The following is a 14,491-nucleotide window of genomic DNA, read 5'->3' on the forward strand; positions in this document are numbered from 1 at the left end:
CAAAAAAACACAAGATTTTGGACTTTAACCTTGCTAAGAGCCTTGAAATGTCTTTTTTTCTTAAAGCCACGTAATTCAAAGATCATACTATTGGTTGAAGGTTGAACTAGTTGTTACACTCAATGAAAGGTTGCTACCAAAATCACCCCAGCCTTGTGTTGAGCTCTCCCTGTAAAGTTTAACCATCCTTAGCCAAGATTTTCCTCCACCCCTATTAGGCAGGCAAAAGTATAAGTCGCATGGATGTCATGGTGGGGTGCTTCTTCAGCAGCAGACTCATGTGCAGTGAACACCTAGCTCCCTTCTCCAAATGGGTGGCATTATTTTTATTTAAAAGAACTGTAGAAAGTTGTCTTCATTTTTAGCAGTATTCTTTGCTAAAAATTGGAAGCAAGCCTAAGCATACAGTCAATTCATATTTGGCCTTTAAAAGATCTACAACCTAGACAATGCAATGGAATAGTCATATGTGCTTTGACTTCAGGAGAATACAGCTGAAGTTAAGCGTGGTTTGGAAGCTTGAGATAATGAGGGAAATGTGAGAATCTCTTACGGTAAATGCTGGATGCATTCGGATGTTAACCTTAAATCAGAGATGAAGTACTAAGTGGACAAGCATTGGGCTCATACACTCTCACTTCCCTCTCTTCCTCCAGTGAGGGAGAACACTGGAAGCACCTGTTTCCATTTTCAGCTAACTGCAATTGGTCACATTACACTTTTCTTACCTGATGTGTCTTTGTAACAGATGTCATTTTGTACATTTTTAAAAATTAAAAATAAAAGCGCAGTAGCCAGGACCAAAGGGATGAGCTTCACACAGCATTTCACCTGGTTCTTGCAGGTGCTTCGCTGCCCTGCTATTCAGGTACCCAAGTGTCAAATACCAGCCATCTGTCCCTTCCTAGATAATTTCCCGACAGCTCTCCACCAACCTTGGGTCCAAGCAACATGCCTGGGTTAACTCTGGTGAAAGACAATGTGGCCAAGCCACGAGGGTCTGACCATTGTGCCACCCAAAAGAGAAAGAGAGGCAGGGAGAAAGCAGCTTTAAAGTGACAGACGATTTTTTTTTATATTTAAAAACCAAATAATAATATTATTAATAATAAACCCAGATTAAATAAAATGTACAGTGAACATACCCAGCCAACATCTGTATGTGCAATTAAATACGGCTCCGTACCGCGGCACAACGCTGAACGAAAACAATATACACGTGTTCCGGAGAGGGGTTGAGGGGTGGGACATGTTCTTTCACGCAAAAAAATAAAAATAAAAAAATAAAAAACAGAAACCCCCAAAACAAAGCAAAAAAATCAATGTCTCTCTCTTCATTCTGTCCATATAAATATCTCCAGAAAGATTCCCCCCTCCCCCACCAAAAATAAAAAGGGGAGGAGGTGCATGTGGGATAAAAGGAGGAGGGTGGTGGGGGAGGGCAGCCAAGGAGGCCTGAGAGGCCAGTCCAGTGTGCTTCTTGCCCCCCCCCCCCCGGCCACCCCTCCGCCTGCCCCTATTGGGAGCTGGCACGCTCCAGAACACGCAGGTCGTAGTTCTTTTTGGCCATGCGCAACTTGAAGCAGCTAAGTGAGTTGTTGAGACGCAGGGAGGCATTCTGCGCTGCCAAAGGGCTGGGGAAGACGGCCACAATGGTGTATAAGGCAGCAAGGTCAGAATGCCTGCCGTTCTCTGTAGTTCCATGGTTGTTGTCGCCTCCTCCTCCTGGACGCCCCTGAGTCTCTTTGAGCCACTGGATTTTGGCACCAGACATGGCAAGTTGAGTGAAGAGCTTGTCGGCCTCTGTGCGCGTGATGCCCTCAGGTAGATCCGTCACTTCCAGTACGCGGCCCAACACTGCAGGGGTGGCCATGAGGGAGAAAGGAATAAGAAAGAGAAAGGAACACTTTCAGTACCCTTGGCGGCAACAAAAACTGTGGGCAGAAAAGTGAGCGACAGGACCTAGAAGTCTTGGGTCCAGCTGTCATTTTGGCCAGGTCTTATGGGTTGGAGTCATAGCTCATTTCGTCAGCCATACAAAACTGGGGTTAGACCCTAATCCCAGTTTTGTATGGGCTCTTGAAGTACATGTTTTTCTGTTGAAATGAAACAGTGATAAAACCTGTTGCTGACTCCTCTAGAATCATAATAATCATAATAATCATAATAATTTATTTATACCCTGCCCATCTGGCTGGGTTTCCCCAGCCACTCTGGGCGGCTTCCAGCAGAATATTAAAATACAATGATCAATCGAATATTAAAAGCTTCCCTAAATGATAAACAAATGAGCATGAGGCAATTGAACAGTTTGTTCCCCTTGTCAAGCAGTGCCAACTTGAATAAAATATTGGGGAAGGGGGCAGGCAAACCCTGCCCCACATAATCAATCACAAGATGCAGCAGCATACTCCATTTATACCACACACATTCACCACATGCCTGAGGTGTAGTCAAACTGCACCTACCAGACGTATTGCAACCACAGCTTAGATCAAACAGAAGAAAACTGGCAATGATTTTCACAAGTGGCAATACTGTAAGCCAACATTAGAAATCATATGTACAAAACAGTTTGGTGCCAATTTTTCTGGCATTTAAATATGTTGTTGTTGGCATATCTGGTATCTCCATGCATACTCCACTTGATTACTACATACCAGAGTATGTTAATACAACAGATCTGTTCAAAGCCCAGCCTGATATAATAAGCACGCTATCCTGGATTGTCCACAATGCTTCTAAAGTGCACCAGGCCATTCTCGGGATTTTTGAGAGTGGATCTGGAGGGGTGCAGTGGGCGACCAAAGTTCAAATTGCTGCTCAGCCATGAAGCTCAGTAGTTGAATCTAGGGAAGTCACTACCTTTCAGTCTACCTCTCTATTACTGAAATAGTAATAGTTTCAGAACAGTGGTACCTAAAGTCCTAAGGAGAACCTTAGGATCCTTTCTACACTTCAAACTTGGCTTTTATCACTTTATTTGTGGGATCAACCTCCAAAGAATCCTGGGAACTTCCGCTTGGTGAGGAGCTAGGAATTATCCACAGCTGATGTGAGAAGAGCTCAGGGAGGAGGCATCATCTCCAAGGTGCTGGTGGTCTGAATGGCAGGTAAGCAAGCCAGATTAGAAGTGACGTTGTGAGGACAGAGCACCGAGGATGCAGAATCCTGGTCCTGTTCAAACATGGCCTACACCAACTGGCACCCTGAAGCAGCCACCTTGCTGAAGCAGGAGTAGGCTTTTCTGTCCTTAGTTCTGGGGGTTCCTGGTCCATAAAAAAAGCCACAGGCCCCAATCACAAGCAGTTGTTGGTGCTTTGAGTCTTTGGCAGACGGCACTGGCAGTTTCCACAGAACCTTATAAAAGCCAGTGCGCATGCTCTTCTACATGCTCATCCCCTCACATACTCTTAATACACCTCAGACTCATCTGTCTCCCTGCCCCTGCGTCCCTGCCCCAGTCCATTTCATATCACTAACTAGTTTCAACATTTTCCTAAGCAATTTTTAATTCAGCCTTTTCTCCTCCTGCCCCGGCTCCTACACAAATCCCATACTACACCTCCAAACTCAGGTAAATTGGCTGGGAGCAATCAGGGCCTTGTGGTCCACCTTTTCCCTTTCAACAATCCTGGTAGGGATATAATCAGAACTTTGAAGACGCTTGACTGTTTACAGACTAATTGCCAATCAAGCAAGGGAAACATCTGCCTCTTCCCCCATGGGCTCCCCCACATGGTCTGGGAAACATTGCTCTAAGCAGAAAAGAATTTTCCTCTCCAGTCAGTGCCAAGTTTGCTGCCAGTCATTTTCACAGAATCCTGTGCTTGAGGAACTGGGCACTAGAGCCAGCGGTTGTGTCTTGGCAGCAGCTCCAAATCTGCACCCCAAATAAATAACTGCATGACAGTTCCAGTTTCCAGTTAGCAGCAGAAGTGCTGGGTCTTGGCAGGCAGGATTCTTTGCTAATATTAAACAGGCAGAGTAGCAAATATAGCAGACCCGCCCCAGGCTATTTTCCACTGGGGGGTGGGGGGTGCAGGTGGAGAAGTTTCATGCTCTAAAGAGACTCTTAAAGGAACAGCAGGACATCACCGTGTAGTTTGTTTACAGAGGGGCATTTTCAACACTCCTCCTCATTTACTGGCAAGAGGGTTTTACTTGCCGGCTTAGCTCATCCTGTCCAAATCTAATTGGCAAGCTTCAGCTAAGCTCATATTACCTCTACCTCTCCTTCAAATCAGAACCAGTGACGGCAGTGAAGATCCTGTGGAGGCCGTTGGTGGATGGATGGCGGCGAACAGATTGAGGCTGAACCCTGACAAGACGGAAGTATTGTCCTTTGGGGACAGGCGGCGGGTGGGTGTGGGGGCCTCCCTGGTCTTGAACAGGGTAACCCTGCCCCTGAAAAACCAGGTGCGCAGCCTGGGAGTCATTTTGGACTCACAGCTGTCCACGGAGGCACAGGTCAATTCTGTGTCCAGGGCAGCTGTCTACCAGCTCCACCTGGTACGCAGGGTGAGGCTCTACCTGCCTGTGGACTGTCTCGCCAGAGTGTTGCATGCTCTAGTTATCTCCCGCTTGGGCTACTGCAATGCACTCTACGTGGGGCTACCTCTGTAAGAATTGAATAGCACCTTAAATATATAAACTGATTCCCTTCCTTTAAACACCTGAGATTTTTTCCAATAAATACTGAAGTTGGCTTCTGTATAAAGAGTTTGATGTTCAGGGCCAAGCAACTGGAGGCCTATGTTAAACTAATCCCTATTTAGGCTCCAATCCTGTACATGCTTTTACCTGGGACTAGGTCCCTTTTACTTAAGTGGGCTTCCTTCTGAGTAGGCATGTAGGGGGTTGTGCAATTAGCAGCAAGTGGGGGCTGGCCCTGCCTCATGCTCCCGGGCTGTATCCTCGACTGGGGGCTGGGGGGCATGGCTGGCAGAGGTGACAGGTTTGCCTTGGAGTGGAGCATTTTTTATCAGAGCTGTGAAGTTCAGCCACACACCCTCCCCCTTGATTTATTATTTTTGGAGTGTGGAGTCAATGCTGTTGCCCTAGTTCAGACACCATGGGAATTTGTAAGGGAGGGTGAAGTAGCCACATTTGTGGGTGGCACTCAGCATGTTCGTCTGCTGAATCCTTCCAGGCTGCTGCAAAGAGCTCTGAAAGGACCTCTCCAGCTCCCAGCTAGGCAAATGTTTGTGTTTTGTAGGAGTGAGACATGGCAGGACAGGAGAAGCCATTTTCTGGTTCACCTCAGGCAGCAAAATGCCTTGGGACGGCCCTAGCTGCTCTCTTGGCACCCATGGCCAGCCTTGAAAGAAGTTCTGGCAAAGGTAAGACATGAGTCTTTCTTGCAACTGGAGAAGACTATCAGTTATTACGGTCTGCTAGAACCCTATCCCTTTAACCAACTAGAGACTAGTGGTTGTGAACACCCTGCTAGGAGGAAATAATAAATGCTTGAGTTTCCCCATATTCCTTGGCTGGATGTGGGCTGGTCAGATGGGTAATTCCCATTCAACTGCTTTCCCCAGTTTAGCATTTCCTCCATTACTCTGGCACTGAGCATAAAGACAAATCTAGAGATCTGCTGTGGGCAACACTGATGAGGCCAGTGGAGCGTGTATTTTGTCACTTGCCTACATCACTTGTTCCGAGGTCCGTGGATGCAGACTTGAGAGCCTGTTTCTTGCTTCGATTGCCATGCTTCATCCCTGTTTGTCCCTGCAATAGAAGAACAACAGAACTGATAGCATGGGACACTTTCACGCCTGATCATGTGCCACCCTTGGTATTTCAATCTGGCCATTTCTGTGAAAGACCCCAGTCTGAACTTTAGTTTTCCTATCACAGTAAATAACTTTTAGTTCAGGCTTAGTTTACACAAGTTATACTGCATATTCATACAATGCACTTAAGGGTGTAAAGCCATTCACATGTGCTATCTTGGCCATCCTTGTAATTCTGTACAATGGGCCTATCATTCCCACATGGCCAAGACCACCTAGGGCATTTATGTGATGAGACCTAAGACTTCTATCTCCTAGCCCACCATGCTGCACCTATATCACATCCACACTATGTTTCTCACAGGACTGACTGATCAAGATCAGGTCTGGGGTTAGCATCTTATGATTCTACACAGGCTTTGTCTGGAGATGGAGCTAGACAAAATTCTAAGGATGAGAACCTGGTTGGTTATTCCATCTGCAATCCTAAATAGGGAAGGAGGTGGAGATTTTTACAACAGAAATGGGGGCTGTGTATATGGTGTAAGGGGCTCTGAAAGCAGCTGTCCTAATGCAGCAACACACATACAGGACTACAAATAGCAGAAAGACCCATACTCCTGCCTTTCTTCTACATTCCCAGCTTTACTATTATCCACCAATGATTCAACCCATGTCCATTCTCACCTGGTGTGCTGTATAGCTGGACTGGTTGTGCAACAGAGGTGGGGGGCAGATGGAGAGATTGTATTGCAGTGGCTGGCCCAGCAAGGAATAGCGGCCATCACCTGGGAAGAAACAGAGCCAAAGAGAGGTTGAAGAGGGCAGTTGCACCTAACGTTCAAGAAGAAGCACCTTGAGCAATCATTTGTTTTCTTTGCTGTTGGAGGATCCTCACTTTCCCACTCATACCGGGTTGAATCATTTCCAGCTTAACAGCACGACAAAGACATTCCAAAACCTGTAAATTGCCAGTGTTCCTGGCTTGGTAATAGAGGTGGAAGACTTCCCTCTGGACAAAGATTTGACATGGAAGCATTTGAATTGGATCCAACTCAAGTCTCCAGAGACTGAAAGGTTGTGGTGGTTATTCTGCAGCATGGACTTTAATAAGGAACTGTTCATTTTATAGCTCCTTAGGTGTCTCCTGTGAAGGTTGGTGTTTATGCCCTGCAGTGAAGCAGGCAGAAATTAGAAATGCAAAGGAACTGTAACTACCATCTTGCTGGCCATTATGACATCAAACAAGAAGTTCCTTCCTTTGTGAGTCTTGAAAGCTAGGCTTCAAGCACACACTGCTAATATTTATTGATGCAAAGGTTGCTGCAGCTTAATCATGGAGTTTTTCTCTATTGTAACTAAAATTCTTTAAGTTCTTTAGCCATAACAAGAACTCCCCAGAGTTGTCCTTACCTTGTGCTGGGCCCACAGGCCGGGGGAACTGTGTAAGGACTGGGAGGGGGCTGAGTCCGGTGCAAACGCTGTTGAGACTAGTGACAGGTGAAGGTGTAGGTGACTGTGTGGGGGATGTGATGGGACTGTTCAGCTGGGTGCTGTTGGCCTAGAGGAAAGAAAAAAAAATAGAAAGCAAGGTTATAAGCTGGGGTGGGTGCCATCAACTGCATTCAACCTAACCATTTCCCCCTCTTCCATCAGATCCATCCCCATTGTCTACCTGAGCGCTGGTGTCTGGGCTGTAGATGTCTCCAGGCTTCTGCCCTCGCTGGTCCAAACTGTAGTACTTGCAGTGGTTCCATTGCACCATTGAAGGGTTCTGGGGAGGCTGAGGGGCATTGGGCACATTGAGCTGCATAACCACAACACCAGGTCCTGCTGGAGACACCCCTACAGAGGAAGCCAGGAGTGGGGAAATCATCAGCATATGCATAAGAACACTATGTGAAATTTCAACCCTGCTTTCCTTCCCTTTCTATCCTCCCACACCAATAGGAGCTCCGTGAGCCTCATAGTTACTACTACTGCAATTACCGTGCCATCAGCGTAAGTGGCTCTTTACAGAATTAGATAAGCAAAGGCAGGTTGCCTGCCCCAATGAGCTTACAATCTAAGTAGAAGAGAGAAGAGAGGGGTGAAATTGAACAAGTGCAGCATAGCGTGCTTAAACTTTGATACAGAATCTTCCAAGTCACAACCGAAGGAGGAACAAAACTGCTCTGAATTATAAGAACAAACCTTGGCTACAGCTCATAGTTAAGAGAGGAGAGAACTTAACATCAAGCTCTCTCTTAACAACAACAACAACAACAACAACAACAACAGCAGCACACTAAATCAAACCCTGGCTTAGTTCAGTGATGAAAAAAAAAAGACAGGGGAGGAGCAAAAAAGTGGCTGAGAGCCCCTCTCCAGGAGTCAACACAGACCCAGTAAGCCATAGTTGGGCTTACCATGACGTGCAAATACGGCTATCAGGGAAAATTAGCTCTGGTGTTGGAAAGCTAGAACACAGCTCAGTGGAAAATGGGCAAGCTTCTGCTCCAGTGATGTCATTAGCAACAGTTAAGAAGAGCCTGCAGCAACCATAAGCACAACTTGTCTCCCTGTACAGAAGAGGCAAATGACTGATCTCAGGATATAGGATGGAGAAACAGGGCCATAAAACAAGATGTCCATTATACCTGGGCCAACTCAACTGTGGTTGCTCCAAGTGGGAAAGAATTCCTTGAGAAGAAAGGCATGTGGGCATTGGTGACCCTCCCAACTACAGTTTTTCCAATTCAGCCCCTTTCCCCAGGCTCCACTAGGCTGAGTGATCAACTTCCAGACCAAGATTAAAACTTTATAATCCTACAAGTGCCTGAACTGGAGGCAGGGCTCAAGGGAATTCCCATGTAAAATTTTACTCTGGTGATGAGCTGGCATTCCCACTGCTCCCATGGGCAGCAGTCTAGCTTAGCAGGTGGAGGGTTGGCCACATGGCACACAAAACTCTCTTTCTTCCAACACTTTGCTGCCACTTCCTGCTTCCTAGCCACCTGTCACCTGAGATGGCTCACTCTGCCCAACAGCAGAGCTAGCTCGGAATACAACAACAAAAAACTAACTAAGGACTTCTTCATTTCCAGGTTTGGAACAGACAGCTGGGCACCCAAGCAAAAGATGCTGTTTGTGGTAGCCGTTATTCTTATCAAGCTATGAACAAATGCATATGAATACTGTACACTGCTAAGTCATAAGTGGTGGTGGAGGAGGATGAAGGCTTTTAGCGAGCTTCATGTCATTTCACATGAATGCACTTACTACAGAAAAGCTCTAAATAAATGAATAGGAGTTGGGGGTGTTAATTAGGCAGCCCCAAATTTTTTCTCAGGCACTTCACCCTTTTCTTGGGCTGCCCTGTTGAACATTTCCATTTGATCTGCCTTGCTCCTTCCCCTGCTTCCCACAATATCAGGAGGAAACGAAAACATTTTACCAGCTGAAAAATTTAGGAAAGGTCTGAACTTTTACCACATCTTCAACTAAAGAAATGAGGTCCAAGATATATTTATGTACATCTTCCTTATATTTTTCAGTGGGTGCAGAGCAGGCGACACCATCTCTAAATTTGAGCCCCATGGTCTGTGAAGGATGTTTGACAGAGGCAGGGGGAGCCTGAATAGGACCGGCAGGAGATACATGACAGACCGGCTTTGAAAAATGATGTACATAGTGTGCGTGTGTATGTGGGGATTGTACTTTGCACACAGTGTGTGTGTGTATGTGGGGTTTTTTTTGGGGGGGGGGTCACATTCTGCTAGGCTACGTAATAGAGTAAACCGCCTTACCTGAATACTGCTGCTGCATCTGTGGTGGGCTGCAGGGTGAAGGAGACTGCGGCATCTGATACTGCTCTGCCCCAGGAGGCTGCAGGAAACCAACCGAAGGGCTGGGAAGGAAATAGCAAGATCTGATGAAGTAGCAGAAGCAACAGGACGGAGACAACAGCTGTGCTTCCCTTGAGAGACAACCACTCTCAAGCCCAACTGCACTGAGTAATTTCCCGCATCATTCATCAGTTTAATGCTAATTGCTGTGATTCCTGCTCCGATCATCTTTCAATTAAGGGGAATGCTTATTTAGTGCTTCAGAGGGTAGGGATGCCACACGCATTCTCATCCTCTTATTCTCGCTCATACACAAAGAAGCTTTCCCACCCCCACTCCCCTTCTCTAGCTAGTTGTTTCTCCATCTTGAATCAAAGAATCAGAGTTGGAAGAGACCCTGAGGATCATGTGGCCCAATCCCTGGGACTACTCCAACCCAAAGGGATGCAGGTGGGGCTGTGGTCTAAACAACTGAGTCTCTTGGGTTTGCTTTCATGTAGGAAAGCACTGCCTGCACCAGTGTCAATAACCTCCACCATTTGCCAAGACCACATCTCTAACCCCCACACCAGGGGAGATGGAGCAGAGTTGCATAGAAACCAGCTGGGCTTGCAAAAGAGGGACAGAGGACTCGGCTTTGCTAGCCTGGAGAAGCAGAGCACTCTGTCCCCAATCTGCCAGGCCAACTGGCTTCCACACTCTCCATGTAGGAAGTGGCTTCATTCCACCTCTGGTTGGCATGGAAGCCAAATCAGGTTGATCAAAGCAAAGTGCTCTTTCCCTGCTTCACTGGTTCCATCGCTTGCCTTTATGGAATTCCTGGTCATCAGTGGCAACCAGGAGAGTGATTAAATAGTAGATTGATTTTTGTCCTCTCTGAGAGAGGTATACTTATATAAAATTAGAAAGGGCAGCCAGAGAGGCATGTAGACCATACATGAAAAGGGTATTGGCTCTTACAACTCCCTTCAATCATCATCTAACTTTGTGCAAGTAGGCAAATGATTGTCAGCTTGAGAGAACATCACATATTGTTCGTTCAGCAGGGACAAAAATACCAGTAACTCCTATTTCTCATTTCTGTTTCCTAGGGCAGAAACTGGGAAAGCCAAGCTGTAACCCCTATTAGCAATTCATTGGGGTTGTCATGGCTTTGAGATGGTGATGGGGAAGCCAGTTATGGATCTGGACAGCAACCCTGATGATCTCTTGGAAGAGGTTCTTTCACACTGGATGCCCAACTTTGCAGACTGCTTTTGTTGCTGCACATTTTTATTGTGCTTTTATTGTTGCTTTGTACTGCATTTTTAAACTACTGTGATTATTATAATCTTAACAGAAAGGTGATATACACCCACACACCCACACACCCCAGACCTATTCTGGTTCCCCTTTATCTATTTTCTTAAATTTCTATGCCTACCAACTTTGCCAATGAACCCTCAAGGCAGCATAAAATAAAAAGCAAACCATATAAACTAGTCAGCTCCTTAATTTTGGTTAAACAAAGAAACATACAAAGAAACATACGAAGGACAGAATGCAATGTCGTGCTAAGGAGATGTCCCATCAGTGCAAGCATTTCTGCTTTCCCGACAAAATGGTGTCACCTTTTCTCCCCAGGTGCACTGCTCTGGGGATTCTCCTAGCCCTCCATAATAGAGGGGGGGAGTGCTGGGGGGCATGGGAAAAAGAGATGGGGAAGTCCCACTGCACTGGCAGGAGTCCTTGCTCTGGCTTCCATTAGCAGAACAGGTTAGTTGCATGCAGTCCAAGGAACTCAAATATTTCCTCCTTCCTTCCACCAAAAGCCTGGGATGACCAAGGTAAGTTTTGGTTCTGAAAACCCATCAAGGAAGGAACCCTGCAGACCTATTGAAAAGGGGAGTTCCAAAGAGAACCTATGAAGGCTCTGCTCCTAGTAGTCACACCTGCCAAGGAAGGGACACTGTACAGGGCTTTGGCTCAAGCTCTTACCTGGTGCCATTCTGCTGGGCTGGCGGGATAACACTGTAATAAACTGGCATCCCCCCAGCTTGTAGTCCTCCTTGCACAGACTGGTTTGCTGGCATCAGCACAGGCTGCTGAAAGGGCTGTTGGACCACGCCCTGAGACTCATTAGCCACTGGAACCTGCTGGCAAGGGAGAGAACCTATTAAACGGGGGAAAGACAACAACATATGGCAGTTTAAGGGGGAACTGAATGCAGAAAACAACAGTGGAGGAACAGTGGGACACCTCCTCCAAGATCTGGCCTTTAAATGAAAAGTAAGTGCCTAGGTCTCCTGCTCTTTGCTTCCAACACTTCGTGAACTCCAGGGCTTTGCTTTCACTTCACTTCACTTCACTTCACTTCACTTCACTTCTATTTCACTTCATTTATTTTATTTTACCAGACCTTATCTTAGTCCAGGACAAAAGCCTGAATACAAGGTGCATATGGTAGTAACTGAAAAATGAAAACTAAACATATATCTGTGACTTCTTGTCCTTGTTGCATAGTAAGATACAAATGAATCCCAGCAATTGTTATATCTTGCCAAGGTACACCTAACACAGGAATGGCAGTGAAAAGTTGATGTAATTTGAACTGCTGGAACACACTCACTAGATAGCTACTCACTTTAAAATAGGCTGTTGTGCTAAAACATTTTTGTACTGCATGGAACACATGATCAAATAAGGCAGGAGTGGTGAACCTGTGGCCATCCAGATGTTGTCTCACTCCAACTCCCATCAGGGACAGTGGAATCTGGAGCCCAGCTTTCTCTGAGAGAAAGCGTCTTTTGCATCTTTTATGTGGTTCAAACAAACAAATGAATTGAACCATTGCTGCATTTATAATTTCTGGTCATGTAATAAGGATTTTTAGAATAAGCCTTTAGCACTTTTGCAAATAAAGGGCAGAGTTCCTAGGGAGATTGATGAAATTTGCACAATTCTTCCCTCACAACAAGTGTACTCAAAAAAAGGCATTCCAAGTTGAAAAGTGTGTGGTTGTTTTTCAGGTACACCCCAGCTGGGCACTTCTTCCACAACCCAGAAAACTGCACAACTGACTTCAAGAAGCCCTTAGGGCTTTATACATCTCAAGCCCTCTCCCCTGCCCAATAAAATTAGGCACGGTCAATTGCTGAGGTGTTTGTAATATGGTGGTTTGTAATGTGGGTCAAAAGTACAGACCTGTCAATGTGTGCTATGTAGGTTTCAGGAATGAGCCCTGTCAGTTTTCCCACATTCGGTGGAACTCCTACCATACTGTTACTACTAATCACCTTGTGGCTTTGAAAAGGCTTCCCAGAATAGGCATGGCACTGTGGCTTCCAGGGGGAAAAGGGTGTGATGGAATACAAAACACTCATTTATGCAGGCCTTTGAAAATGGAATTAGGGAGTTTAACTGTCTCAATTAGGTTGTCACAGTATTACTTTCAACATCAGCAGCAACCTTGGGTTGCTATCTGCCGTTTTTGGATCTGTAAAACAGTTCCGATCTGTTTCTAGGTTGCTGTTGACCTGTTATGATTAACAGAGGCTGTTGCCAAAACAGCAATCCTGCATCAAGTCTCCCCCTATTTAATGTGCAGCAAAACATGCCCATCCCCTGATGTCATTAAGTTACACATTTCTTCATTCCATCTCACATTATGGGCCTACAATGGCAGCGGATGCACAACACAGAGATGCCGGATGAACCCAGAATTATAGCAAGCTGCCTTATGCTGAGTCCGACCATCTATCCACCTGGCTCAACAATGTTGACATTGACTGGCAGCAGCTCTCTGGGCTCTTGACAGTGGGCATTTGCAGCCCTTACAGGAGATACTGGGGATTGAACCTGGGACTTATTGTAGGCAGAACCACGGCTCTATAATAAAAGAGGGGGAAATGCAAAAACTAGAGATGGTGCTGCTGTTTTAGTGCAAGGACCAGTCCTTCCGTAAGTCACATACCTTGAGTTGCACCTATGCCTTTGAAGAGCATGGGACAGCTTTCTAAACTATCACTGGGATCAAAAGATTGCATGAATTCACTTCTGACTTACCAAATTGCCACTTCCAAGGTCCCTTACCCTCACCATATCTCTTCTTTCTTTTATTGCCACTCACTTGATATGAAGGCAGTGAAGTGTACTGGGTCATCAGGCCTTGCATCTGACTGCCCATATTTCCTCGCTGGTTGCTAAGGAGGCTCTGGCTCTGAGACTGCTGCACACCCATCATGCTTTGCATCTGGCCACCCATGTTGCCGCGCTGGTTGCTGAGGAGGCTCTGGCCCTGTGATTGTTGCATTCCTATCATACCTTGGTACGTCTGCTGCTGGCTGGACATGATTGGCTGTAAACCTGCATTGGGGCAAGAGGCTGAAGGTTACTACTTTATACCAGTGGGATCTGCCTGTCTCCTCCAGCATTACGTGGCCACTAAAGCATGCTCAATCCTCATTGGCCTGTTTTTTGTTTTTTAAGGAGGGGAGCTGTCCCCTCGGTTTCCCCCCTAAATATTTTTCCTACTTCTTCAAACTTGGCAATTGCCTCCTCCTTTGCATCTCAGTGGCCTCACTTTGGTTAAACAGCCATCATATTTAAGCACTTTAGGTGGCCAACAGTATATATGACTGGTGTCCCAGGAGGAGCCCTTCATTACCCTTCATATGCATCTCTTGTGCATGCGCAGGCATGCAGGTGGTGCTGTGGTCCAAACCACCAAGCCTCTTGAGTTTGCCGATCAGAAGGTCGGCAGCTCAAATCCACACGATGGGGTGAGTTCCCGTTGCTCTATCCCAGCTTCTGCCCACCTATCAGTTTGAAAGTATACCAGTGCAAGTAGATAAATAGGTACTGCTGTGGCGGTAAGGTAAACAATGTTTCCGTATGCTCTGGCACTTGTCATGGTCCTCCGTGTGCCAGTAGCAGTTTAGTCATGCT

The 14,491-nt window shown here is 46.2% G+C and overlaps 1 protein-coding gene across 11 annotated transcripts in view; it reads right to left on the bottom strand.

Moving 5' to 3' along the window:
- Window positions 1-1,049: 1,049 nt before the first annotated feature.
- Window positions 1,050-14,491, bottom strand: part of R3HDM2 (R3H domain containing 2) — a 130,644-nt gene continuing 117,202 nt past the window's right edge. For 6 of the 11 annotated variants that reach the window (XM_083486308.1, XM_083486312.1, XM_083486314.1 and 3 more), the window contains 8 exons: window positions 13,674-13,909; window positions 11,543-11,700; window positions 9,527-9,627; window positions 7,414-7,583; window positions 7,152-7,299; window positions 6,426-6,526; window positions 5,649-5,733; window positions 1,050-1,857 (listed from right to left, as the gene is read on the bottom strand). In XM_083486308.1, coding sequence (XP_083342434.1) covers window positions 1,517-1,857; window positions 5,649-5,733; window positions 6,426-6,526; window positions 7,152-7,299; window positions 7,414-7,583; window positions 9,527-9,627; window positions 11,543-11,700; window positions 13,674-13,909 — 1,340 coding nt within the window. In that variant the 3' untranslated portion in view covers window positions 1,050-1,516. The remainder of the gene's footprint in view (window positions 1,858-5,648; window positions 5,734-6,425; window positions 6,527-7,151; window positions 7,300-7,413; window positions 7,584-9,526; window positions 9,628-11,542; window positions 11,701-13,673; window positions 13,910-14,491) is intronic. The other 5 variants (XM_083486309.1, XM_083486313.1, XM_083486316.1 and 2 more) reach the window with 1 other exon arrangement.

The sequence above is a fragment of the Podarcis liolepis genome (assembly GCF_965112155.1).
Source record: "Podarcis liolepis genome assembly, chromosome: 2".
Classification (NCBI taxonomy): domain Eukaryota; kingdom Metazoa; phylum Chordata; class Lepidosauria; order Squamata; family Lacertidae; genus Podarcis; species Podarcis liolepis.